A 24,925-nucleotide genomic window follows, 5' to 3' on the forward strand; every position below is an offset into this window, starting at 1 on the left:
AGTAACTTTTTAATATTTGAAGGTTACTTTTATTTTGTTTTTAAAGCTTTGTTAGCTGTTTTTTAAAGAGGTTGATGTATTTATTCTAAATACAACGTAACATTCTTACCACATAGCTGTGATTTACTGTAAATGCAACTGAAAGAAATGACATAGCTATAGAAATAAGTCCAACTCAAGTTGAAATTAAAAAAAAGTCCAAGGATTTCAGAAAACTAAATGAGACCTTTTTACAGTGTGATTGACAAGGGTCAAAGGAACGGGTCCCAAGTTAGGCTAGGGAGGTTTAGATTGGATATTAGGAAGAACTTCATGGAGACAGTAGTCAAGCATCAGAACAGGTGCCCATGGAAGTGGAAGAGTCCCCATCCCTGGAGACATTTAAGAGACATGGCACAAAGGGACGTGGTTTAATGCTGGGACTTGTTGATCTTGAAGGTCTTTTCCAACCTCAACAACTGATTCTACATTCCGTACTCAAAACTTCACTACATGACTATTCAATAAAAAATATTACTCAAATTTAGGTTTTAAACACATAGGCGTACCTCTGATGTCAGCCTGTTGGATACAGTGTTTTCTAAAGCAGAAGAACAGTACAACTGAAGAGTGCTCAACACCGGTAAAGACTGAGACACAGTGAGTGTGGAAAGTCTTAAAGGTCCAATAGCTATTCGTGATGTTTGCTTTAAATACTTTATAACATTTCTGAAATAAAAGTTATTAGAGCAGTTACTTTCATTAAACTATTTAAGAGAAAATGATTATACCAAAAATACTGAACACAAAAGCAAATTCAACATCTTAATTTGCATGATGATGAAATCTTGCAAAATCATGCACAAGTTACAATATGATACTACTGTTTAAACGACAAGAAGCAGAACTCAAAGAGCTAACAATCTCCAAGTTAAAGATCAATTTATGTCCCTCAGCCTAAGCTAGAAACAAACAATACCATAGATGCTGAAGTACAAAACAGTGTATGTTTTTCCACAGTTATGTTTAACAAACCAGAACAGCTTTTTACAGTAAAGATACTGTAAAGATACATTCATAGCACAGCACATTTTAACCTACTCAGATATTGACTGCCACTTTTGCTCCTGTTCTATGTGGTTTACAGCTGTTGCCAGACACACTGAACTTCTCAAAAGTTGTACTTCGACTGCTTTTTGAAGTTCTCTTGGGTCAGGACTTAGCATATTAGGAAGGAGCTTCTTCATGTCTACAAAGAGATTAAAAAATTGGAAACAACCAGAACTGCCAAATGTTGCAGTTTAAAAATGCATTTTTGAAAGCAGGGAACTTTGGAAATAAACCATTTTTGTGTGTTCACATTCATATTCATTGACGACATGTTACTTAAAGCACATTAACTCCAGAAAACACAGATAAACACAACCTTGTGACAACATTTAGAATTACCATGGCCAATCATTCTGAAGCTTGATTCATAAAGATTACAAGTCAGTCCACTGAACAGAGCAAACTGCATTCAAAAGTTTCAATTTGTCATTTATACATACACACATGAAAAAAATATTTCTTATTTGAAGTAATATACCTATTTTTTCTTTGGATCCTCCTGCAAGTAGGTTGATATTTTCTCCTGGCAATAATTCTAGTTGTTCAGTGCATTCAGCAAGTTCTCCAGACTCAAAGCTGCTCAAAGATCTGCAATTCAATGTTTATATGTTTATTTTCACAGTTTTTTTCATTCCAGAATCTTAATAACTTATATTCAAATTAGCAAAAAATAAAGATTCAAATGAAAACCCTGAAGTTTTAACAGAGCACAAGTGACCAATTCTAAGCAAAAAGCCTGGTTTTGCAAAACGAAAGGCAATAATACTGCACCAAATGGTTAGATTTTCTCTCTGAATGGAAGAAAATCCTCTCCAGCTAGGCAGCTTTTTGTGTTATCACACCATATATACTACTCTTCAGGAAAGAAAGGAAAGTCTAACCATGCAAGACTTTTAAAGGCAATAACTTTTTATTCTTTACACATAGAAAAGTTTTTGGATGGAATGTCATGATTTTAACTCTTGAGTTTACATTAAGCTGAATTTGCAGAAATATTGCAATATTGTACATATTTTACAATAAATTGTAAGTATTATCTTTCAAAAACTGTACCGTGACGTGTATTTTTAAAAGTTAAGTTGTTTGAATGGATTCATTTTCTACCAGTAGAAGTAGATTACGTTTGCTAACTTTTACCTCCAGAGATGTTTTGCTTAAACAATAAAAAAACCTCAATAGTCAGAAAGCCACAGCAACTATTCGTAATATTAACAAGCCATACAGATAAGCATATTTTTCCCTCCTAAGGATATAATATTTTTGTATCATAACTCTACTTGAATGACATCGCTTCTAAAAGACACAAAAACTTAAGGATTTCAGTAATCTAAGATACAGTTGAATAACTTGATTACATTCTTACTTTATGTAGTTAAAATCTGCTTTCAGATTTATTGAGGTATTATTAGTGCTTTTCTTCATTTCATGGACCATATTTTGCCATTCCTGAACAGCAGACCAATCAGCAATGGAAATGTAACATTCACATGCTTTGTTACCCAAGTAATTTATAACTTCAGGTGAAGAGTCACTTGGCTTAGTCAGAACAGTTTTTCGACTTTCTCCTGTGGAAAAATATAAATATATATTTGAGAGTACGTATGCAATTTCCAAATCTTTTCTCAAGAAATATGTTTTTATTTAATGTTATGTAACGGTTAAATATAAGAGAAGCAAGATTTTTTTTGTGTTTGCTTTTTTAAACAGATTGAAAATTTTCAAAGGAGGTTTTGGAAAACTTTAGTCCATATCTCCAAAAGAGTTTCAAAACAGGAAAACAGAAGAACTAAATTAGGAACAAAGAATGTCTCTTCTTAAAGATGAAACAGAATACTGAAGCAAAGTCTCAATTTGAGAAGCCCTTAATAAACATCACAATTACAAGATTACATCATAAACACTTAGGCTTAAGCTATGATGATCTAAATAATTTGGAATTAAGCTATAAAAATTAAAATATTTTACTTATTACTTTCAATTTCATTCAGCTAGATATCTTTATTGCAAAGCCTCATGTATAGATACTACTGGTTTCAATGGAATTAAGCAGTTAACTTCAACTGCAGACAGAAACAGCTCTTTAGATTTAAGAATTCAATGCTATAATTGCTATGTCTGTATTGACGAATGCTCTACTTCTACTTTTATACACATACTTTTCAAAAGAAACTAATAATACTCACCATTCAAGGAATGCTTTGGGCTGGCATTGTTGACACTATTTGAATTGGCCAACTTGAGAACAGTTTTGTCAAAGCCTGTTATGCAGCAATCCACTCCTGTCATGGCACACAGGTGCTCCTGGTATTCCACAGTTGCTTTTTCAAACCTTAAGTGATTTAATATTTTAGTTAGCATTTTACAGGATCGTTTTTCTTCTCTGGTAAACTGAGTATATTTTAAGCAGTTCTTTACCCAAAATAATGTGTCACCTTCAGCAAAAGAGAGGTTGATTAACAGAATACAAGTTGGTAAGTTGAATTTCCAGGTTTTAAAAGAGAGGATAAAGGCTTTTCCATTCAGATTTAATGCCAACTTCAAACGAAGCACAGGCTGAAGGAGATGCACATGTTAAATTTGAATATTACACCTTTTACCCAAATGTGAGTTAAATATTATTTAATAGATGATAGTAAAATTGGGTCTAGGACAACAATTCATCTTAAATTTGACATTTTTGAGCAACTCCTCATGTATTATTACAAACCTGCACATTATTTTAAGAAAATTTACAAAGATTTTAAGAAAGCTTACAAAGATAGGAAAAATACTTAAAAATACTAAAACCTCAGGTGTGTTTGTTAGCAGATAGCAGCTAAATAGTTGTGTCCTTTTTTCATTTCACACAAGAGACAGTATACATTGCTTTAAAGAGATAACTTCACAATTTAGGCATACACTGTCTTGAACACTGACCCACCTATTTGAATCAGCAGCCAAAGATTCTACTTTAACAGATGTAGAAGCCACTTTTTCAAAACAGACCTAAAACTGTAAAGCATCTCCCTCTCAGCAAACTGTGTCAAATGATCAGATCTTGCCATGCACCAGAAAGTTCAACAAGCAATATATACATTAATATTTTGCAATGGAAGAAAAGGAAAATAGTATTGCTATTGTCATATAACTGAAACCAGGACATCTATGTACAAGAAACTAAGAAAAAAGAGATTATGGGAATTATCAGGACTTGAGTATAAAGGATGTTCACAAATTATCTAAAAAACAATGCCTTAGGTATCTTTGAAAAACACTGACTTTAACATGGAAACTGTATCAACAACATTGATTAATGCCACAACTTAAGATTCAGAAGTATGATTAAGCATAAGAAATAGTCCAAATTTGTAACATCCAATTATCTGGAAGAAAAACTTACCGCCCTTCTGCTTGTTGAGCTACAGAATTGATCCAGGCAAGACTCTTCCCAACTACAGCAGAAGACCAGACAGCTATACCCTGAATAGCTTCAGGACAGTGAAGCTCACATAATGCTTCTACCAGCATCATAATGGTCACTTCCAATTCATTTCCCTAAAACAAATACAAAAAAACTTCAACAAATCTTATATGGAATGAGAGTTATATGCGTAGTTAAATGCTTGGAAATGGCAGGGCAGTACTTCACTTCACTATAGAGGCATATAATGAAGTGTTCTGTGTATCCATCCATTGCACTGTTTTTGGAAAAGCACAGATACTCAGGGAAGAGTTTGTGCTATGAATTCCCAGCCTGAATGTCAGTAGTTAGCAAACACTGTCTGGTGGGTCTACTGCTACATAAAAACAAATACAAGAATTCACAAAGCAGCAGGAAGGTAATTAACAGCAAGCCTTGTTAAAGTATTTAAGCAGATCAAGTCATGTACTGTAGGAACTATTCAACTTTTTAAAAACACATAACCACTTTATTCCCTCATCCCACCCCTGCACTTATCTGCTGCTTACTTCATATAGGAAACATTGCCTCATGATACATCCCCTTCCTGCTCAGAAGAGGGAGTCAAGGACATTACCACAAGACTCCTCACATTAATACAGCAAGAGCATCAAGCAGAACTTTCTGCTTAAACAGGAACCACTCAATTCACATTCAATGAACTGTATCATTCATTTATGTGAAGTATTTGACCAAATGCACACAGTACACCCTAACCTCTAACCCACATTATCACCTAAATGCAGAAATCTGTCAGAACAGAAGCATGAGTTTAAAATGTTGCTTTCGAGTAAATACTGAACCAGATGTTTTGTAAGAGATTCTTAATAACTGATTACCTCAGCTTAGTTTTTATAATATAGTGGGAGTATTTTCATGACAGTCTGCAAAATTTGAAAAAGATAGTACCTGAGATAGACTGTTATTAGTTTTCATTTCTGTGAGTAAATCAAAACCATGTCTGACTGTCACAGCAGGCTGGCCAGCCAGCAATCCAACTCTCATGATGGAAAGTCTAATCCGCGTCAGCCAATCTTGGCATGTCTGGCGATTAGTATAAAAGAATGTCCTGATAACCTTTTAAAACAGGAAAAAGTAACATTTTCACAATACTGTTCATGTGTATGAATCAAAATAATTACATTAAGTACATAATATTTATAAACACCAAAGTCATAACAGGTTTTGCTGCTGCAATTGAATTTTCAACTGAGGGGTGAAGAAACAGATTAAGTTCTGCATTTTCAATTTTTTGATACAGGCATTCTTAAATCTTGCACGGCTTGCAACTGGCCAGGCATATCAGCAAGCTAAAAATCTTGAAGTGAACTAACTATAAATTATATTTTACTGTCACACTGAAGTCTGGTAATTAACTGATTTCAACAGTGAAGAACGTTTTACAGCTGATACTATGCAAAAATGTATGCTGTTTATAAATACTTCAAATGACAATCTGGTCTCAAATAATTGTTTCTTTATACTGCTGATAACCTACAAGTTAGACGTACTACAGAATTGCTTACTATTGTACCTCTATGCAAGTTTATGCACCAGAAATAACTCGTTTTCACATGCTTTCTCAGAATAAAATTACGAAGCCAGACAAATTAAGAGTCTCCAACTTGCATTAGAAGATATTATTCTCCTTTAATAAGAGTATGAGATTAAATGCTAGCAAACAAAGCTTAACTGCAGCATCCAAAAAGTTCCACAGTTAAGACCTGGACAACCCTGAAAACATTGTTCATTCAGTAGACTGTTTCAAGTAACATCAGCACCGTAAGACAGACAAACCTTGGGTGGAGAAGTGAGAGCGTTGGCACATCCTTCATATGCGTTGTACATCAATTTTTCCAAGTTTTCCAGATATTGTAAAAGGAGAACAAGCCGAAGCTGGTTGCTACTGTGTCCTTCATCATTGTCCGCAGTAGTCCACTGGCTAACATCTTGATCTGGGTTTAACGTATGGGCTGCAAGGCTCCTAATAATACCTATGTATTTTTACCAAGACATGGAAAAAATTATCAAATATACTTTAGAATTGTTATCTTGTGACACACAAAGTAAAATCTCTCAAAAATTAATAGCACTTATGCAACTGCTATTCTGGCATTGCATCTCTTGATACATCAGACAAATACATGCTAAAAATCTATAATCACTGAAAAATAAAGCCACTGCCTTGGACATGAAATTCTTTAGCTGCAATTTCCTTACATAAAAGGAAATTCCATGAGAATAAGCTATATTCTTTACATTACCTTCAATTGTTTGAAATGTATCTTGGGCTCTACCCAGAGGAGTTCGTAACTTTGAAAGAACAGTAAACTGAGCTGCCTCCCAGACAGCCCATTGCCAAAGAACAGCATCAGTCTTCAACAGATTACGAGGGATGGTTGGTTGATCTCGCTTATCTAGCCTTTGACAGCTGTAGAACAGCCTTTCTAACCAATTATCTTTCCTGAAAAAAAAAAAAAAAATCAGAACAGAAGTTCATATAGTAACAAGATTGTAATGTACACAGATCACCTATCTATTGCTGTCAAAATCTCTCAAGATTGTTTTCAGCAGCCATGTACATAATGCAAATATTTACAAAATTGTGTATTGAGGGTATTTATAAATACTTAAAGAGAAAGGTAAAGAACTGAAAGCAATGTAACTTGTACAATAGTTATAAAATTTAAACTAGTTTGGAATTCTTCATTATCAATTCAACATCAATGAATTTCAGTTTTAAAAGAAGTTCTTACCCAGTTCGATGAGAGCTTCCATATAAAATAAAACTAATGACATCAGAGAAATCCTGTGGATGGAATGTGTTACTTGGAGCTTTGCTCATGTGACTTCTTATAGCCAAAGAAATTTCTTGTATTTCTGTGTGGGTACGGTTACTGCAGGAAGAGGGGGAAAAACAAGTCATGTTATTGAATAAATCTGAAACAAAGTTATGCAAAAGAAGATATACATATGCATATATAATGACTGGAAATAAATATACTCTTTGGTGATAAGACACAGTGCTTTTAAGAGTTCAGGTCTTTGAGACAGACTGCAGGGCATAGTATTGCTAAAATTCTGAATAACATGGACCTTAGAACTATTCATATTTGCTGCAAGAAGTAATGCACTGTTTATCAAATTTGTTAATTACTTTGTGTAATAACTACTGTTCTTAAATCTGCAACACAGTAGAAGAGACATTAAGACATCTTGTTATGCATTTTGATTTTAAATTTGGAAAATATGGTAACGTTCACCTAGCATTTTTCAGGTAACTTTCATTAAGAAACCAAACCATTATCTATACTGAAGTTAATCTGAACAACTTACCTCAACACCACATCTAAAGGAATTGACTTCAGAAGTTTTCCAAAAGCTTGCCTTACACGAGCACCACTATGTACTAGTTGAACACGACACACATCAACACATCTGCATCACCAAAAGAGGGGAAAAAAAGGTCATAACATTTCCATTAACAGCATAATTCAAATCACATACATAATTCTGTGCCATTACCTTTGTAAAAGGTCATCTGGTAGGGACGAAGACAGGGCATGGAGGCTACTACATGCTTGAAGACAAATATTCACATCTTCCAAAAGTGCTGAATTAAGGAATTAAAAGGAAAATGTCACTTGGCTTGAATTAGATAATTTACACATTACTCTGGTAGTAGAGGAGCACCTAGACATTTTTACAGCACAGCTAGTATAGACACAGGCTTTACGCTTTATTTTGATTTAGTTAACTGGTTTTACTGTACCAGGTAAATACTTAGTAAAAGAAAGTCACTTGTCTTATACGTTACTTATGTGGCCTATTCTGACCAATGACAAGATTAATTTCCTTATGGCCTCCATACACTGGCATTATGCATAGTATATTTTCAGTAAGAAGAAACTAAGATCAAGTTAGTTAACTGCAAGCCTTGGGAAGTTACTGCTCTTGCTACTACTATAGGAACAAATGCTTTTGGTACAAGCTATTTCCAGGATATTTTGAGATCCAGAACAATATAACAAGTTATGGAAACGTTCCACTGTTTTTGATTGAGTAACACAAAATCTTACTTGCAGGATTTGGCACATCACTGATGGTTTTGGAGATTAACATCACAATCACAAAGTATTATTTTAAGAAAATAATCGTTTGCCTAATAGGTAGGGATGTGTTTAAGAGAAAGGACAGAAGGAGAGTAAGTCCTTGTGCCACACAAACCAGAGGTACCCCTAAAATTAATCATATAATCACAGTCACTTATGGAATCATGCCACATAAAAGACTAGTTCTATCTTACTGTTTGCTAAAAGTCCTTTACAAAACTTATGGAAAGATGGGAGAGAGAATAAAGGTGCATATGTCTCTGATTTTTTCATCAGAACAGCCACTTCCAAAGCCCATGTCATTAGTAGTTTCCTACAAAAAAGGAAAAATATTAGTTGCTCTATGCAGTTACAGAAAGCTATCTTTCAATATACCTTAAATTACACTTCAGGTTACAGATCAGCATCCTTTCAGTAAAGTTTGATGGCTCTGCTTTTAATGTATAGATCTTATAGTAGTTTCCATTTTCATAATTTTTGTAAATAGAAGTGAGTACCTATTTCTGCTCCCTCCTCCCCTCCCAGATATTGTTATTTGTGTTTCATAAGAAATACATACTTCATTGGTTAAAGTTACCCTAAGCTTTACAGACAAAAATAAGACCTATTTTCTGAGTTAAGATATTCTATTGATAAAAACACCTCCTGATTAATAAGAAAATGATAGTTACCTGGTATCTTGAGTAAGGTTATCCTTCTTAAGCAGTAGCCCCAAAAGGTTTAGTATGATTGAGAAATGTTTTTTTGTTGCTGTGGTTACAGTACTTATAACTGCTCCATCAAACAGAGAGGGAGAGGAAGAACTGAGGCTACTGGATATGAAATGGTCATGCCTGGATGGCAAAGAAAAAAATATTAAAAACAAAATGAATACTTCATCCAAACGTACAAGAGAAAAAGAAAGTTGTAAAAGTTATATATACACACAACATTATAATAACATTATGTCAAAGCTCAAGTATTTTGATGCTTGGACTAAAAGAACAAAGCTGTAGTTTTACATCAGTCCATGCAGTCCAATAACCTGGTTTCAATGGTGGCTGATGTCAAATGCAGAATGAAAATTCACCCAAAATGAAATATGTACAAAATAACTTTAGAACTAGTGTAATTCCTTTAGTTTTGACAACATTAACAAGGTCCAAAGTGTGCTTAAATCTGTTGTTTGCTTTTCATTGCCCCTCCTAGTAAGCAAAATAGTAACCAATCTTTTGTTATTCACTCTCAAAGTTCTCCCTCAGTTATCTCTATTCAAACCCAAGACTCTTAATCCCCACTTTGAATAAAATGATAAATTTTAAGGCAGGATACACTTTATTAGCATTTATCTACAAGTTATGAAAGTAAAAACTGATTAGGCTAGTTTGGGCAAAACCTTAATGGCAATAGTCTCAAATTTATCCCCCCAACAATATATTCCATTCAAGTAAGTCTATCCTAGTCCTCTTAAAATACTGATGAATTATTAGTCTTCATACCTGGAACAATGTGAATATAATGTATACAGTACTGCATACTGGACAGCAGGAAAATGAACTGCTATGTCACCATGAACAATCATCAGATTTTTACTCAGTAGTGCAAACACAGTTGGTGAAAGGGCCCACATCTGTAAGAAAAATTGCAACATAAGCACAGAAACATAATAAATAGTATCTATTTTGAACTGTAGCTTCCATACTGTTAATTTTTAATTAATTTAATTAATTTAATGTATTCTGTGACAGTAACTCCATTAATTTCATAATCTTCTCAGTTTAAAAAAGGGGAAAGAAAGTAATTACAATATGTTAAAAGCATATTGTTTTTATTTGGAACAAACTGTAACAAATATTTTCACGTGGCTGATATACTACCAGCAGACACACTGAAGATGATTTTATCTGTCTCGCTTTTCACAAAGTAGAATTACTCGGACAATATTGTAATCAATCTAAGAATCACCCTGGTAAGACACTCTTCCCTAGAAACTACTTTTCATTATGCACAAACTAGATATAAAAACCACCTGTTCCATTTCCTCTAGGTTTTAATTCTGGACATCTTTTACTATAACCTACTAGGGAACAAATACGATCATTTTAATCATACATAAGTACTACTAGTGGAATATATTATGATATATTTTAAGTTAAAGTGAATTTGTGCAAGAAGTATTAAAAATGATCTGTACAGTTTTTACTCACCCCAATTAATGAATTTTTAGCATTTCCAATGGTACTTAGGGCACTGAGGTCAAATATAACAACAAACTTTGCATTATCCACACTGAATACATGCTTCTTGAAAGACTCATGCTGGATTTCAGAACAGGCCTCGGGAAGATGTAAACTATAGAGAAGACTATTTAGGGCACAGGTCATTTCTCCTAGAATCAACCTGTAAGCAGTCTCCAAAACAGGAATGTTCTTCAGGCTCAGAACTGCTTGATATACAGCATGGGCTGCTGCAACAACCTTGGGAGTATGAAATAAAGAAACAACTGATTAGTCCGAAATTATCTCCTGGTTTCAGCTAGAATAGAGTTAATTTTCCTCGTAGGAGCTGGTATGGTGCTGTGTTTTGGGTTTAGGATGAGAATAGTGTACATTGCATACCATGCAATGTCGTACTGAGCAATTGTATGGGGTGGCTGGCCAGTGTGGGGAGTGGGGACTGCTGCTTGGGAAAGGGTTGGGCATCAGTCAGCAGGCAGTGAGTAATTGGAATGTGCATCACCTGCTTTGTACATGTTATTATTACTATTATTATAATTATTGTTTCTCTTCCTTTTCTGTCCTATTAAACTCTTTATCTCAACCAACAAGCTTTTTTTTTTTTTTTTTTTTTCCCAGTTCTCTCTCATTGTGGGGGTAGGGGACAGTGAACAGCCAACTACCCAGCCGGGTTAAACCATAACAAATCATAAAATATATTAATTGCCAACACAGAATTAAAAGCTGTGATTCTTTATCTATGAATAGCCTAGTCTGGTACTCACACCTGTCTTCATCTCTCTGTAATTAGGTACTACTCACAGAATCCGTAGATAGCTTTATAGACCACCCACATAGTGCACACTAAGTATGAATGCCACATGATCTACAGACCTCTCTATCTGGTATGACAGTAAACTTACCAATTCCTTATCAAATCTAAATGCCAAAAGCAAGAACTAGCTATATCTGCTTTCTCATAGCTTATTTAAGATGAATAAAATTTTCCAGCTTAAAAAATACGTTTTAAATGCATTAAGACTGTTGTAATACACCTGTAAAGTCACTCTTACCTCTTTTTCCTTATGATAACGGAGTACAAGTAGTTTAGACTCTGGTATAAATAATTTCTCTACAAACGAAGATGGTAGCTTTGTATTTATTTGTTCAACAATCTGGAGATAAAACACAAAATAAATACTTTTAACTATCCAATTTTTTATTACAACACAGATTATTGAAGTTGAATCAAAATAGTTTTTCTAGCCTCTATATACTATAGCTAGAAAAAAGTTTCCCAATAACACAAGTATTTTGTATTTTCTTTCTCAAATGCACATGCAGAGAATTACTTTCAGGCTTTAACATGACAGCTAAGAGAGAAAATTGCTTGAATAACCTGCATCCATATGGGCTTTCAAAACTTATGACCTACTTTTAAGAGCTATGTTTTCATTTCTCAGGTCACACCATAAGCAGATATATAGTAGATAAATAGAACATATTAGCACTAAGGTTCTGAAATTCATCAGATGGGGGTATCAACTGCAGAGACTGAAAGCCAAGCAATGCAGAGGAAAAAAGCACTCATACTAAAAACTAAAAGCATAACAACCCAACAGCATAAACAAGCTAGCAGCATAAACTACATTAAAGAATTAAAACAGAAGGATTTCTTGCTTGCGGTCAGGAAGAGTTTTAAATAAATAAAACATATGCAGAAAAAAAACATTTTGCTTAAAAAAATAACATTTTCTAATTATAACATTAATAATAATAAATAAATACAAACCAGTGTCAACAGATTCAGTACTGAAATGATATAATCAGTGCCACACGTCTGACAATTTTCCATTTGATCTAATCCATATGTAATAACCATGTCACAGTGTATAGTCATACTTGGATCTAGACTACCAAGTAAAACACCAACACATTCATTGGCAGCTGTGAGTACTGCTTCAGAGAAGAACACTTGGTTTGCTGCAGTCACACATCTCATTACTCTGTACAGAACCTAGAAAATTAAGAAGAACACCCCTAAATTAAGATCAATTTAAAAAAGAGTAACTGCTTGCTATTTAATTATACGGAATTTCCATTTGATATCCTATCTCATAATATCTGCAGCAAGCTATATTCTGTTAAAAGAATATTCTGAATAACGTACATCATGGCGTCACACCCCAAACGTGTAAGAAAATAAATGTACCTTTGACTGCTTGGTTTCTTACTCAGTTAAGGGCTTAGATAAACCTTCTTGCATCACCAGAATCCTCTGCAGATTAAGACAAGTTACATAACTGTCTTGGCTTTAATTGGGAAGTCCATACCATTATTTATCAGAGAAAGTTTTTTTGTCCCTAACAGAACTCTGTAGAGGAATATATTCCAATTGTGTGGCTATTGATGGATGAGCTGCAAGATTCTTTGCTTAATCTATTTGGAAGTCATTTACACACTCTACAAGTCCTGTTACAGAAGGATAGCAGTGACTTTTCATGTTGTACAATAGAATAGTGAAAACTCAGTAAAAGTTCTCTCTAGAATAAAAGGGCTTTGCTGTTATATTTGGCTTAGATGCAATTTCAGCATGAATAAAATAAAAACTATGTTTTATACATTACACAATTTGAATTTGAATAAATGGCAACAATATGGTTACAAAGGCAAGTAACACAGACACGAACCCTGCTACACAAAATCAAAATGCCTACACAAAATTGTTGGTTTCTGCTACATATGATTCCAATATGCCACTGTCACAACGTATGTCTTAATATTTAATACAATTCCCACAGCGTATTTCTTCAAGGAAATACATTTGCTTAAAGCTGAGAATAGACATTTATAAACTATCAAACATGCACACAACTCAACATAAATAAACAGTAAAAAAACAAAACAAACTGTCATTGTATGGCAATAAATCATGTCAGCAACAAAGAAAAACCAAAGCTTGAATTCTTACATCAGTTACATATGCTTCCGTAATTGGAGGTCCTCTAATTGGGCTGAAGCGTTCCCCAATACTCCTCACCACAGTACTGAACACCCGAAGAAGCGCAGCCAGTTTAGGCAGGGACACTGAAGGAGGAGGAATATCTTCATCTACTGATTCTCCAGAAGCCACATGGCTGAGGTCCTACAGTGCACATGTTTTATATATCAGTATACATAATTAGCAGTTATAAGTACTTCTGATTATTTTTAATCACAAATTTTATTTTTTGTATGTCTACTTCCCAGACACATTATAGATACTACAAAGTTGTAAATGTATTTAGACAACAACTTCACAGAGACAGGATAGAGGCACACAAAGATAAGCAAGTCACTGAACACATGGAATTCTATTCAGTAGTTCAGCTGCTGCAACAGAGTGCTCTTAGGCTATCTTGTAAATGAAAACAGAGGTTTATTTATAAGCCACTGTAGCATGTTCTGCTGCAACAGTTGCCTGCACACTTTTACCACTCTCCCAGACAATTCCCAGCTAGGGGCTGGCATTGGGATGTTTGAGAGGCCATTCCCAATACACTGTTTACATGCAGCCACCTTCATCTGGAGACTGAGTTTACTACCAGGCTATCTCATGCCAGCTGGCAACAGTGCTGGGAACCTTCCCAGAAGTGCTGATCTCATTACGACAGATATTGTCTACCCCTCTGCAAAATAAAACACACTAGCTTGAACCACCTTCTCCGTGATTTAAGTTAACATGTTACCTTAAGGCTCTTCCACAGGTAATATGCACATTGTCCAGTTCAGTGGACAAGCTGATAAGCACTGATTTACTGTGCTAACTTAATAAGCTAAAGGCTAAGTGCACATATAAGTACACTAGCAGAACTGAATGATTTATTCTGCTTTTAGTGAAACAGACTGCGTAGGAAGTACAATCTTACCCATAGAATCTGCAGGTAAAAACAAGGCAATTTTGATAGCACTTCTGTTAACGTATAGACTGTAGCACAATCTAGTTATAAGCATATATACATGAGCACACATACATTAAGATCCCTTCCAACAGTCTTGGTTTAATGACAGCTTCATACAACAGAGTTTATATTAACAAGCAAAGGTTACAGTGTCAATGCAAAGTATCTGTTAATTTAATATTTTTTTGTTTTCTAACAGGTTTCAAAGCTCCTGCTACATTATTTTCTGCACAATATATCCTGTTACTTTGTTTAAAAAACAGGTTTACCATTAAGTATGGAAGCATTAAGAATCTCTTTCCCCACCAATAGTCACTTCTTCCAACAAACTCTGAGGCAAAATGTCTTCAGGTTTTTAAAAATCAAAGTATTCCTGTTTCACTAATTACTTTGATATACCCAGCTCCCCAACCTCATCAGGTAAATATGCATATTCTTACTATAGGCAATTAATAATCTAAGTGCAAGGAAAGAGCCTCAAGTTGGGCCAGGGGAGGTTTAGATTGGATGTCAGGAAGAATTTATTCACAGAAAGTGTTTTGGTATTGGAACTGGCTGCCCGGGGAGGTGGTGGAAGTATTAGCCATCCACGAGCATTCCAGAATTGTCATTCTATATACACTTTGAATACGCTCTGAATTTGATCCTGTTTTCCCCAGAAAAATTCTGTAATTTCCTCTTCTATAAATGTAATACATCCATAAGTCACATCTATGTATTTATTTAATAAAATTTATAACAGTAAACTCTGATGTATATATAATAAAGCCTTATTTACCTCAGCATATGCTTCCATATCTTCTAAAAACTGACCCAAGAGTGTGGTAGAAAAAGTAAGATCAGCCACCCAGAAGGGCTCCAAGCTCTGCAGCCACCCTGTATCAAAATACCATGCGGATTAAAACAGGGGTACAATTTAATATATAAAAATGACATTTTTGTAAAGTACAATATCTTTACCACAGCATATTCTGCAGGTACATCAAAGATAAGCTCATTTTTTCATAGTTCTTGAGAATTAAGACCCGTAAACCTACTAAAAGTTTTTAAGGAGTCACACAAAGAATTGACGTTTACATGTAGTCTGAATAAACATCCAATTTTTCCATCTACAACATGAAATGGCAAACACAAATTTACTAAAACATTAGGAACAAAATGTATTGTTACACAGCCAGAAACTCATGTTGGTTTTGTCAACTTCCACATCAATAGGACCCAACCTGTGTAAGTAAACCCACACTTCCTGCAAGCCAGACTGGACATGAGCAGCTCTGGACAAACTCACCGGACACCTGTTGCGTCAACGAAGGTTTCTGAGTGTGATCTATATGCCACCCAACCAGTATGTCCACTGTGTCCTGAAAAGCAGTTTTGGGGAAGGGAAAAAAAGAAGGCTGGTTACCCAATATGTTACAACAGCTCTTCTAACTAAGAGAAAATGAAGAGGACATATTAAGCTTACCCTAAAATTGGTGCTGAAAATGTGTGGGTAACATCGGGACACCAAAAGTATGCACTTGACACATTTGCACAGTAACTCTGGTGTATCCACATTTTCTAGAATGGACTGCAGGCTAGTCATTACAAGCTAAAAAGTAAAAGCAAAGCTATTAGACATTTCACTTCATTAACACACGTGAAACAGTCACAATGTAAAGACATGGATTTACTCAACATTCAACATTTTTTAGCAAGCTACTTGAAGTCAAACTTCTCAACACTCTTTTTGCTTGGAGGAAAAGAGTAAAAAGCATCACATATAGGGCTTTGAAAGAAACAATTAGTTGTTTCTGAGTTTGTTTCTCCTGCTGAGCCTTTTTGGCTGTGGAACTAAAATATTAAACTGCAGCACAGACCTGAATGCAGTTCTACACCCAAAATAAGACCCTAGAACTAAATCCATGGGATCAAGTATGCATGCATCCTGTTCTGTCCTAGATCCAGAAAAAGTTCAACCTAGACACGACAAATAGGAGGCGGCAAATCAAAGCAATTAATACACTGCGTACCATTCCACTTTTTTTTTTTTAATGTGTTTGTTGATGTTTTTTTTATTATTCTCAACAAAATTCTTCATCTTGAATCTGCAACATACACTAAAAAGTATCATCGAATTACGTACTAAGACCTGACATTTTCTTCTAACAAAACCAAAGAACTCCATTCAAAGTTCCCTGCCAGTTTTAATTACACTTATGTCAACATAGTATTACCTTTTGTTCATTCTAGTTTAAGAGTTAATTTAAGCATTGCACTGGAAAAATCATTAATATTCCTGCTTAAACTTGTAGTCTTACCTGCATTAAAGATGAAAAGGCTTTCTTTTCTCCTACAGTCTCTAGTGCTTTGTAGGTTGCACACAAATAAAGAAGTTTAACTTCATCTTTTGTGGATGAGCTGAATTTGCTAAAAATCCATTTAAAGATCTTCTCAGCCTCATAGCTCAGAGAAGCACAAAGAAGGCCAAGACAGCAAGCTCCTTCCTGTCTCAGTTCTTGAAGCAATTTGCTACTGTATTTTTGGGGAGAGAAAAAAAAAATGAAGAGTCTCCAGACATTAAAGCAGAACAGAAAAAATAAAGAACAAATTCAAACATTTTCTCAAGCAGAAAAATACATGCATAAATGAAGTTGCTTCCAATTTAGCTGCTACATTGACTATAAAGTTAAAATAAAAATGTGAAATAATTTTTCAATGATATATTATTTCTATGAAATAAATCAATTTAAGTAAAAGAACAGAATAAATTGGCCAATCTACTTGCAACATGCTATTCAAGAAAAAATTCTTGTTGTACAAAAACCTTAAGACCAATTTAAAAGCTAGATTACCACTGCAGCATAATACTACACCTAACCAATTAAATGTAGGTGAGAATTCATGCTACCTACAGCATAAAAGCGACACGTGTACAATAAAATTCTCTCCATGAAGTGTACTCTAGACAATATAATAGTATCTTTGGTATGCCTATGAGTCTTAGCTTTCCTCCACTTCTGTCCCATTAATAATTTTTGTCATGCCCACGCAAATTAATGCATCCTTTAATCTTTTTGATTTTTTGGAAATCAAGAACTTAATGCCATTGCTTTTTTTTATTTTCTTCTTTAAAACCTCTAAACTGCTTAAATTTTCTAGCTTACCTTTCATTGAGTACATCATGAATGGCAGTCAGGATATTATCCAGTTGTTTAACTAGTACCTATAATATAGGATACATAAAAGGCATAAACATCATAATGCTACAATAACTTGTGCAAACTAGGTCCTGTTTACACCCACATTAAGAACACCGCTGGCAATTCTGTTTGCTAATAGAATGCTATTATGCTTTCCATAGCCACTGCAGACTAGGAGGAACTATATTAAGCAATACTGCAATATTATCCTACATGTTGTATTTCATATTTATTTCCAGTAGCCACGAAAATACACTGGCAGCCTGCTATCGAGTCTTGTTCTAAATTTAGTTCTTGTTAATAACATTACATCATAAACGTACAACTCACCATACAGCTCATCAGGAGCATCTCCTGAAGACCTAGTCTACATTAGTAACTGAGTGTATCAGCAGAATATTTAATTGATCTGATAATAGCCTAGAGTATTAGAATTTCTCCTTAGGCAACACTTACAGAGAAATGGAGTACTATTTTCTAGGGATGAAACATTACTGATGAACCACTAATTCTCAATAAGCATAACCAATTTTTTTCTTAATACACACTGAAAAAACAATAGAGGTAAGTTGCGAAACAATACATTTAGCTACAACGCTATTACAAACAAGGTACTATCAAGAAGCTCTTTTGACAGGTTAATTAAAAGATCTGTTCTCTTTTGTTTAGAAAAACATTAATCTTCTAACACGGTGATGTTATTTAATTTTTGTTAAGTTCTGAGCACTGGGAGGGAGGGAGGTCCACATACTTGGCCCCTCAAAACTCACACGGACATTTTAAAAGCGTGCCTGATGTCTGCAAGGGAGGCTACAAAAAGAGGGGAAAAAAGACTTCTATACAATTTAGAAGCTGGAACACAAGGGTATTACATGGCAATGGCACTGCCTAGTTACTTTTACTACTTCACTTTGTTCAACATACCTACATTTTGACCCCAAGACCAACAAGAACTCTGTTAAACTAAATTTAATGATGTAAAGAACTGCAAGAATGACTGCTAGGTTAAGAACCATCCTTTATGAAACACTACGCTCAACACTGTGGGATCACTTGATAGCTGATCTTGTTCTCATTAGCTAGCTGGGAGAAGTTTTAAAAAGTTTGTGACAAACTTTTAACGTTCTGCCTGCTCGTGAGTACAAACGTTGTCACCACCAAGTTAGGCATCAGAATGGCAACTCCTGCATGTCCCGAGAAATGAAATAAAAATGAACCTAAATTACAAAAAAAAAAAAAAAAGAAGTGTTTTGTGAATATAAGAACAATTGTTTTTAAGAAGAATAGATTTTGAAAACATTTACTTTCCAAGCCAGTGTATTAACAAAGATTTTGTTTGAAATCAAAGCTGGACTACTAGCTAGGCTTGCATATGGTCTGTCTGCTTATGCCTATGTGCACAGAATCCAGGTCACACCCTTTGGAAAACAGCAGAATTGCCAATGGTCAATTAACTTAGAGTAACAGAAATAACCAAATTTTAAATATGGATAGAAACAGTCAACTTTTGCAGACAGATTTTAGACAGACAACTAAGCTATCACAGCACTGCCTCCAAGCGTGCATCAGGGTATTTAAACTTGTACTTTAAACTCCTGCTTTTTAAATAACACGTGGGTAACTCTTAAAGTCGTTGTCCCCCCCACTGTTCCCCTCCCCCAAAAATAAAAGGAGAGGTGTCAGACAAAAACCTCTTAATACTTTACTTCAAGATAAGTAATATTAAATATTCATATCCACACTGGGATATACTTTTATCTCCCCTGTATCCTTCAGAAACACTTGAGGATATTACAGTTCAACAACCCATTAAAAACAAAGGTCTATGAAACAGACTGACTTTGTTCCTCCCCTACAAAAGAGGATACACATACAGAGGTGGTTTTTTATTTTCTCATTTTACACAATGCCCAAAAATCATGGGCTCCCTTTCAAGTTTAAAGGACTCAAAATATATATATTCACCACCTGGAACATTACATCCTAGTTTTTTCCAAAGAGCACATTGTGTTTCTCCTCAGATGCTTGATAAACATCAGGAATCTTTAAGGATTCAGGGCTTCCTTATGTTGCCAATATTTATCAGTATCTACTAAGATGATTACTATAACCAAGATGACTGAAAAGCAGAAGCTGGTACCAAGCAATTGTTTTCAAAAGATGCTGCAGTTAATTTTTAATACCCGTAGACAGAGTTTAATCTCGCAAATTTCAAAAACAGATGGCCAAATAGATAAGTATGCATCAATTACTGAAAAACATGGGCTGCAACTGTCACACTTACACTCCTCTCACTGTAAAAGTATCTTCTACACAGATATTGACAAATTCACTGCCTTTAAAACATCAAACCTGTAGCATCAAATCTCTGCAACACTCCCAGTGTCAGAAATTGTTCCTCTGTCCAAAAACAACTTCAATGGACGCAAAGTGTTTTTTGTATCAGCAAAGCCTTAGTGAAGCATAAGCCAATGATGTTACACACAACAGACAGTTTAACAAAGAAGCTGCCCTCTTCCTAGAAAAAATCTGTATTTATGAAAATTCTGCAATATTCCTGTTTCTTAAAAAGCAAAACAAGAAGTAATTTCTTTTCCATGAGATTGCAGCTTTGCTCATGAAAACCAGTAACATGCTATCAGACTTGCAACCTGAATCTGGACAAATACCCACTACAACAGCTGACTTAAAACAACCGTACACATGCCTTGAACTCAAATTACCAAAAAGATGTCAAAGTGATGTGAAGCCTCCTACTCGTTCTACCAGTCTCCATCATAGCTATGAGCACACACCATGTCACAAACTCTTCCTATTGAACAGTTATTGAGAAAATATTACAACAAAACAGCACCATTCACTTCTCATGTTCTCTGAAGTTAACCTCTACTTGCAGTACCTTTATGGTTCAAAGGCTGACAGGTAATGGTCAATTAATTGACAGTTAATTGCTTTGAGCAACTTTATTCCAGGTGAGATTCAGATTTAAGTGAACATTACTGTAAGACTAATTATAAGAAGACTCCTCGCTTGAATATAAACCATGGAATCAAAGTATTTTTTAGTATTTCCATTCTTCCTCTCAAGAGCAGATATTGGTTTGTACCACACAAATAATCATCCTTCCAAAAATGAGGTGTCATATTTACTCCAAAGGATTAGACTGACTCTTATTCCTTGACCAGCATACAGGAAGCTACTGAAAGAAGCATTGATATTCATCTGAGGATGCTACACGAATCAAATGGGGATAGCATGCTCCTGGATAAGACAGTATGAGAATTTCTCCTGTAACTCAGTTTTTGTATACATTTAGCCAGAAAGCTCAGTAACTATAAAACGAGCTATGCATGAGACTGTAAATATATCTGCACATTTTTAATTTAAAATACAGAAACAGCTCTTGAACAAGATAACAGCATGTTTGGTTTGCTTTTTCCTTATTTTCTTGGTAAAGGATCTTGAAGGTATTTAAAAGACCAATCAAAAAACCAAACAAATGAATGCCAGATTTACTTCTACAGCTCACATACTCAATAGGGCAGTTTGTCTTAAATAATCAAACAATAAAAAGTTTACTGAATGCCAGAAAATGAACAGACAATCCAGGAATACACTTTCCTGGATTGTATATAAAACATACCCCAATACTCAAATTTTAAAAACACAGTTTTGTAAAAAGCTCCAGTGCTGGAAAAGTAAAACCTACTAACCAGTTTGTTTTCTGGTTGCTGAATGAATTCTTTCAGTTGCTTTACAGTAGCCAGTCTTCGGTCTCTGTCGTCTTCCCGAGTAATCCTCCGAAGAAGATTTGACAGTCGAGACTCATCAGAATAAGACAACGATCGCTCTGAAAAAGAAAAGACAATTATTTCTTGTTTCTACAGTGTTCTATCAACAATAGCTATATTGCCTGAAATGGGCATTTACATACTCAATAAGACTTTAGTTTATTAGCTTTTTTCCTAAATTACTATAATTTGTCTTAAAGCTAATACAAGGAAAATAAAAAAACAATTTAGCTACCAAAATACTTCATCTCTTCCAGCAGACAGACTAGCACCTGACTAGAATGATTTAACCTCATCAAGGTTAAAACGGATTTCTAGCTGAACATATGAATAAAATAGTTCAACAAATAATATTTAAAGCAAACCTTTTGGAAAAAAAAAAGAAAGCAAGCTGTTTCTTGAAGCAAAGAAACAGATTTAGGCTCAAGCGACCACCAAGAAATAGCATTTTCTCTGTCATTTTGGCACAAGAAAACAGATTACAGTTAGTCTTCTGATACCTAGAAGGGTTCTGCTTTGAAAAGGAAAATATATATACTTGATCTGTAGAGGAACGGAAGCATATATCTGTGCAAAGGTGCAGTGGCTACTCATTAAGTCTTTTACTTTAGCGGATCATAATACAGGAGAACTAGCAGCATCCCAAGAAAATGGAAAACAGCATTTTAAGAAAACACTTCCTATAAGTTGACCAACAGAGCTACTCATACTAGTGAAGAAGGTCACAACCCTATTTCCCTGATTTAGATACCATTTGCAATACATTCTTCCTAAATTTGTATGAGTAACTCCTCTCCCTTTTTCACAAGAAGGAAGCAAGGTTTCTTTTCCAAAGATTGACATTAGATATTTTTGTGGTGATAAAGATCAGAAGATTCATGGAACATGAAGATTTTCTTAGTCACTGTGACTATTATGAGAACACAGAGGGCTACCACAGATGACTGATCTCTCTGCTATGTAACACATCAGTCATTCCCACGAGAATACCTTCTGCATTATGGTCATGAAGAATATTCTCAACCTTACTTCCAGGTCTTTATTTTTTGAATTTTAAAAGAGTACACGAATAAAATCAGCTTTAATAATCTGTTTCTCACCAGGCATCAGTTTAAGCAATGAACTTTGAAGACACCTGACATTCTGAAAGATTAGGGAGGCTTAGCAAACATTAAAATAGCAAGATGAGTATGAGGATCAAATATACATTTTGTTCCTAGCTAGAACATCTACATAAGACATGCTGAGATGTTATCTGACAGGTACGAAAAGAGCTTGTTTCAAGATGTTACTGATTTTACAGAAGACTAAGGCATTCATATCCACTGAGGAAGAATTACGTTTATTTTCCCTTGCTTTATCTTGAAACTGCAGTCTTCGGTAGTGGAGGAAAAGCTGCGTGGCTGGTGAGAATCACACAAGGAATCATGATCAGAAGAGACATCTTCTGAAGCTATATTTGAGGTCTTCCTGAGTGATGTTGCCATCCCAAGAACTACAATCCACACTAGATGATTGCTCGCATCTGAGGATCACCTTTTATTTCTGCCCAGAGTTCAGCTAGCAGCTGTAGCTGAAGGCTTGCCTGCCAATGGTCAATACATAGCCAAACTTCAGAAAAGGGGAGCTGGACTCATATGGGAAAAAGAATTCAAATCAGCCTTGGAAAAGAAAGAAAAGGACTGCTACAAATGACGCAGCATGCCCAGTGGTGTCCCACATCTATCATTTTCTTGGTAGGTCACTAGACCTTTAGGGGAAAAATTGTATTTGTTTTGAAAGTTCAAATGGAATTGTTTGGAAACAAAACATGCATAAACGAGAACAAAAGTTCTTTAAAAGCTTGGTTAGGGTGGAAATTAATTCAGACTACAGTACACGTAAAATGTGCAACTGGTATCCATAAATAATTCCATGCGAACAGTCTAGTAGGAAAATACCTTGTCATATATTAAGCTTTCATTCAGTAAGCTGAACAGAATCTGCATGTCCTTCACTGCTACGCTGTCCACATATGAAGCCTCTGAAAACAAAACGATGAATCTATCCTTGAACAACTCAATGCACTGACAGCCCCTCAACGCAGTCCTCTCCTCTTCAAGAAAACAGATGTGGCTCATGAGAAAGAGAATTGCCTACTCTGCAGTGTCTCCAGCTACACTCTGCTGAACGCTACCCTGGACCACAGTACGTGTCACCTGCCTCTTTTTTAACTCCCAGCTTGTGCTGACCCCTGACACTTCACAAGCACGAGGGAAAGTACACCAGCACGAGCTGGATTAGGTCACTAGATCTTGCTCTTGAAGGGCAAAACAGGATACAGTGGTTTGGAAGATACTGAAAGCTAGTATTACTATTTTTTTTTTTTTTAATTATTATTATTAATAAACAGACTCTAGATCTTCGCAAGTTATCTCCTATCCCCTGAAAAATGTTATTTGGCTCTTCAGTTTTAGAAGAGCCAAATTTTTTGTTAATTTTTTTCTGAATTAGTCCAGTTTCCTTGAAACCTTGAATTAGTTAAATCCACATCTTGCAACTTTTTAGTGTTGTCTTCTCTGTGTTTATCTTTTTGCTTATAATCTCTTCATGGAAAACTGTCTAATTTATTTTGAAAACATTGCAGTGTCCTACATTAAAAAAAAAAAATCCTAAAACCAGAACTGTATAAATAAACCTACCAAGGTTACTGGTAGAAGAGAGACATTTCACTGCTGCTAGAACAAGACATCCTGTTCAAAACTCTCTACTAAAAGCAGCTTTTTTTTTTTTAAATCAGTTACTGCCTGATAAACATTGACATTACTCCATAAAACAATAACCATTAACTGTCTGTTGAGCCATAATCATGACCTAAAAAAAAAGAACAGAAAAGAATACAATAACCATCAACATGACTGACGCTATCCAATCAAAGCACTGGTCAATGAACACCTGCATAAGACTTCCATTTTGTGAAAAATCAGCAAAGTGTCAGCCATATGACAACTAACTCACAGAAGACAGCCATTTACATTTAAACTTTCTGAATGCGCACACCTATCAGACAGGAAAATATACAATTATTTTCAGAGATCAATATAAAATATTTCAAAGATCCTGTTGCAACATAATCCCAATTTACAGAAGCTATCAAAAAAATCAAAATGACTTACTGAAACCTAAAAGCATCATGA

General features: G+C 35.0%; 1 protein-coding gene across 3 annotated transcripts in view; it reads right to left on the bottom strand.

The window, feature by feature from the left end:
• The window catches only part of SMG1 (SMG1 nonsense mediated mRNA decay associated PI3K related kinase), a 66,476-nt gene that overhangs the window by 26,801 nt on the left and 14,750 nt on the right, over positions 1-24,925 (bottom strand). For all 3 annotated transcript variants that reach the window (XM_082772119.1, XM_082772121.1, XM_082772120.1), the window contains 25 exons: positions 21,672-21,808; positions 17,923-17,981; positions 17,077-17,290; positions 16,242-16,367; positions 16,065-16,137; positions 15,555-15,652; positions 13,807-13,980; positions 12,628-12,852; positions 11,909-12,010; positions 10,827-11,096; positions 10,119-10,249; positions 9,312-9,473; positions 8,835-8,953; positions 8,054-8,141; positions 7,865-7,966; positions 7,285-7,425; positions 6,793-6,992; positions 6,326-6,522; positions 5,438-5,605; positions 4,469-4,623; positions 3,273-3,418; positions 2,453-2,654; positions 1,568-1,677; positions 1,081-1,228; positions 549-708 (listed from right to left, as the gene is read on the bottom strand). In XM_082772119.1, coding sequence (XP_082628245.1) covers positions 549-708; positions 1,081-1,228; positions 1,568-1,677; positions 2,453-2,654; positions 3,273-3,418; positions 4,469-4,623; positions 5,438-5,605; positions 6,326-6,522; positions 6,793-6,992; positions 7,285-7,425; positions 7,865-7,966; positions 8,054-8,141; positions 8,835-8,953; positions 9,312-9,473; positions 10,119-10,249; positions 10,827-11,096; positions 11,909-12,010; positions 12,628-12,852; positions 13,807-13,980; positions 15,555-15,652; positions 16,065-16,137; positions 16,242-16,367; positions 17,077-17,290; positions 17,923-17,981; positions 21,672-21,808 — 3,707 coding nt within the window. The remainder of the gene's footprint in view (positions 1-548; positions 709-1,080; positions 1,229-1,567; positions 1,678-2,452; positions 2,655-3,272; positions 3,419-4,468; positions 4,624-5,437; positions 5,606-6,325; positions 6,523-6,792; positions 6,993-7,284; positions 7,426-7,864; positions 7,967-8,053; positions 8,142-8,834; positions 8,954-9,311; positions 9,474-10,118; positions 10,250-10,826; positions 11,097-11,908; positions 12,011-12,627; positions 12,853-13,806; positions 13,981-15,554; positions 15,653-16,064; positions 16,138-16,241; positions 16,368-17,076; positions 17,291-17,922; positions 17,982-21,671; positions 21,809-24,925) is intronic.

Source organism: Aythya marila (genome assembly GCF_965140915.1).
Source record: "Aythya marila genome assembly, chromosome: 15".
In the NCBI taxonomy this organism is placed as follows: domain Eukaryota; kingdom Metazoa; phylum Chordata; class Aves; order Anseriformes; family Anatidae; genus Aythya; species Aythya marila.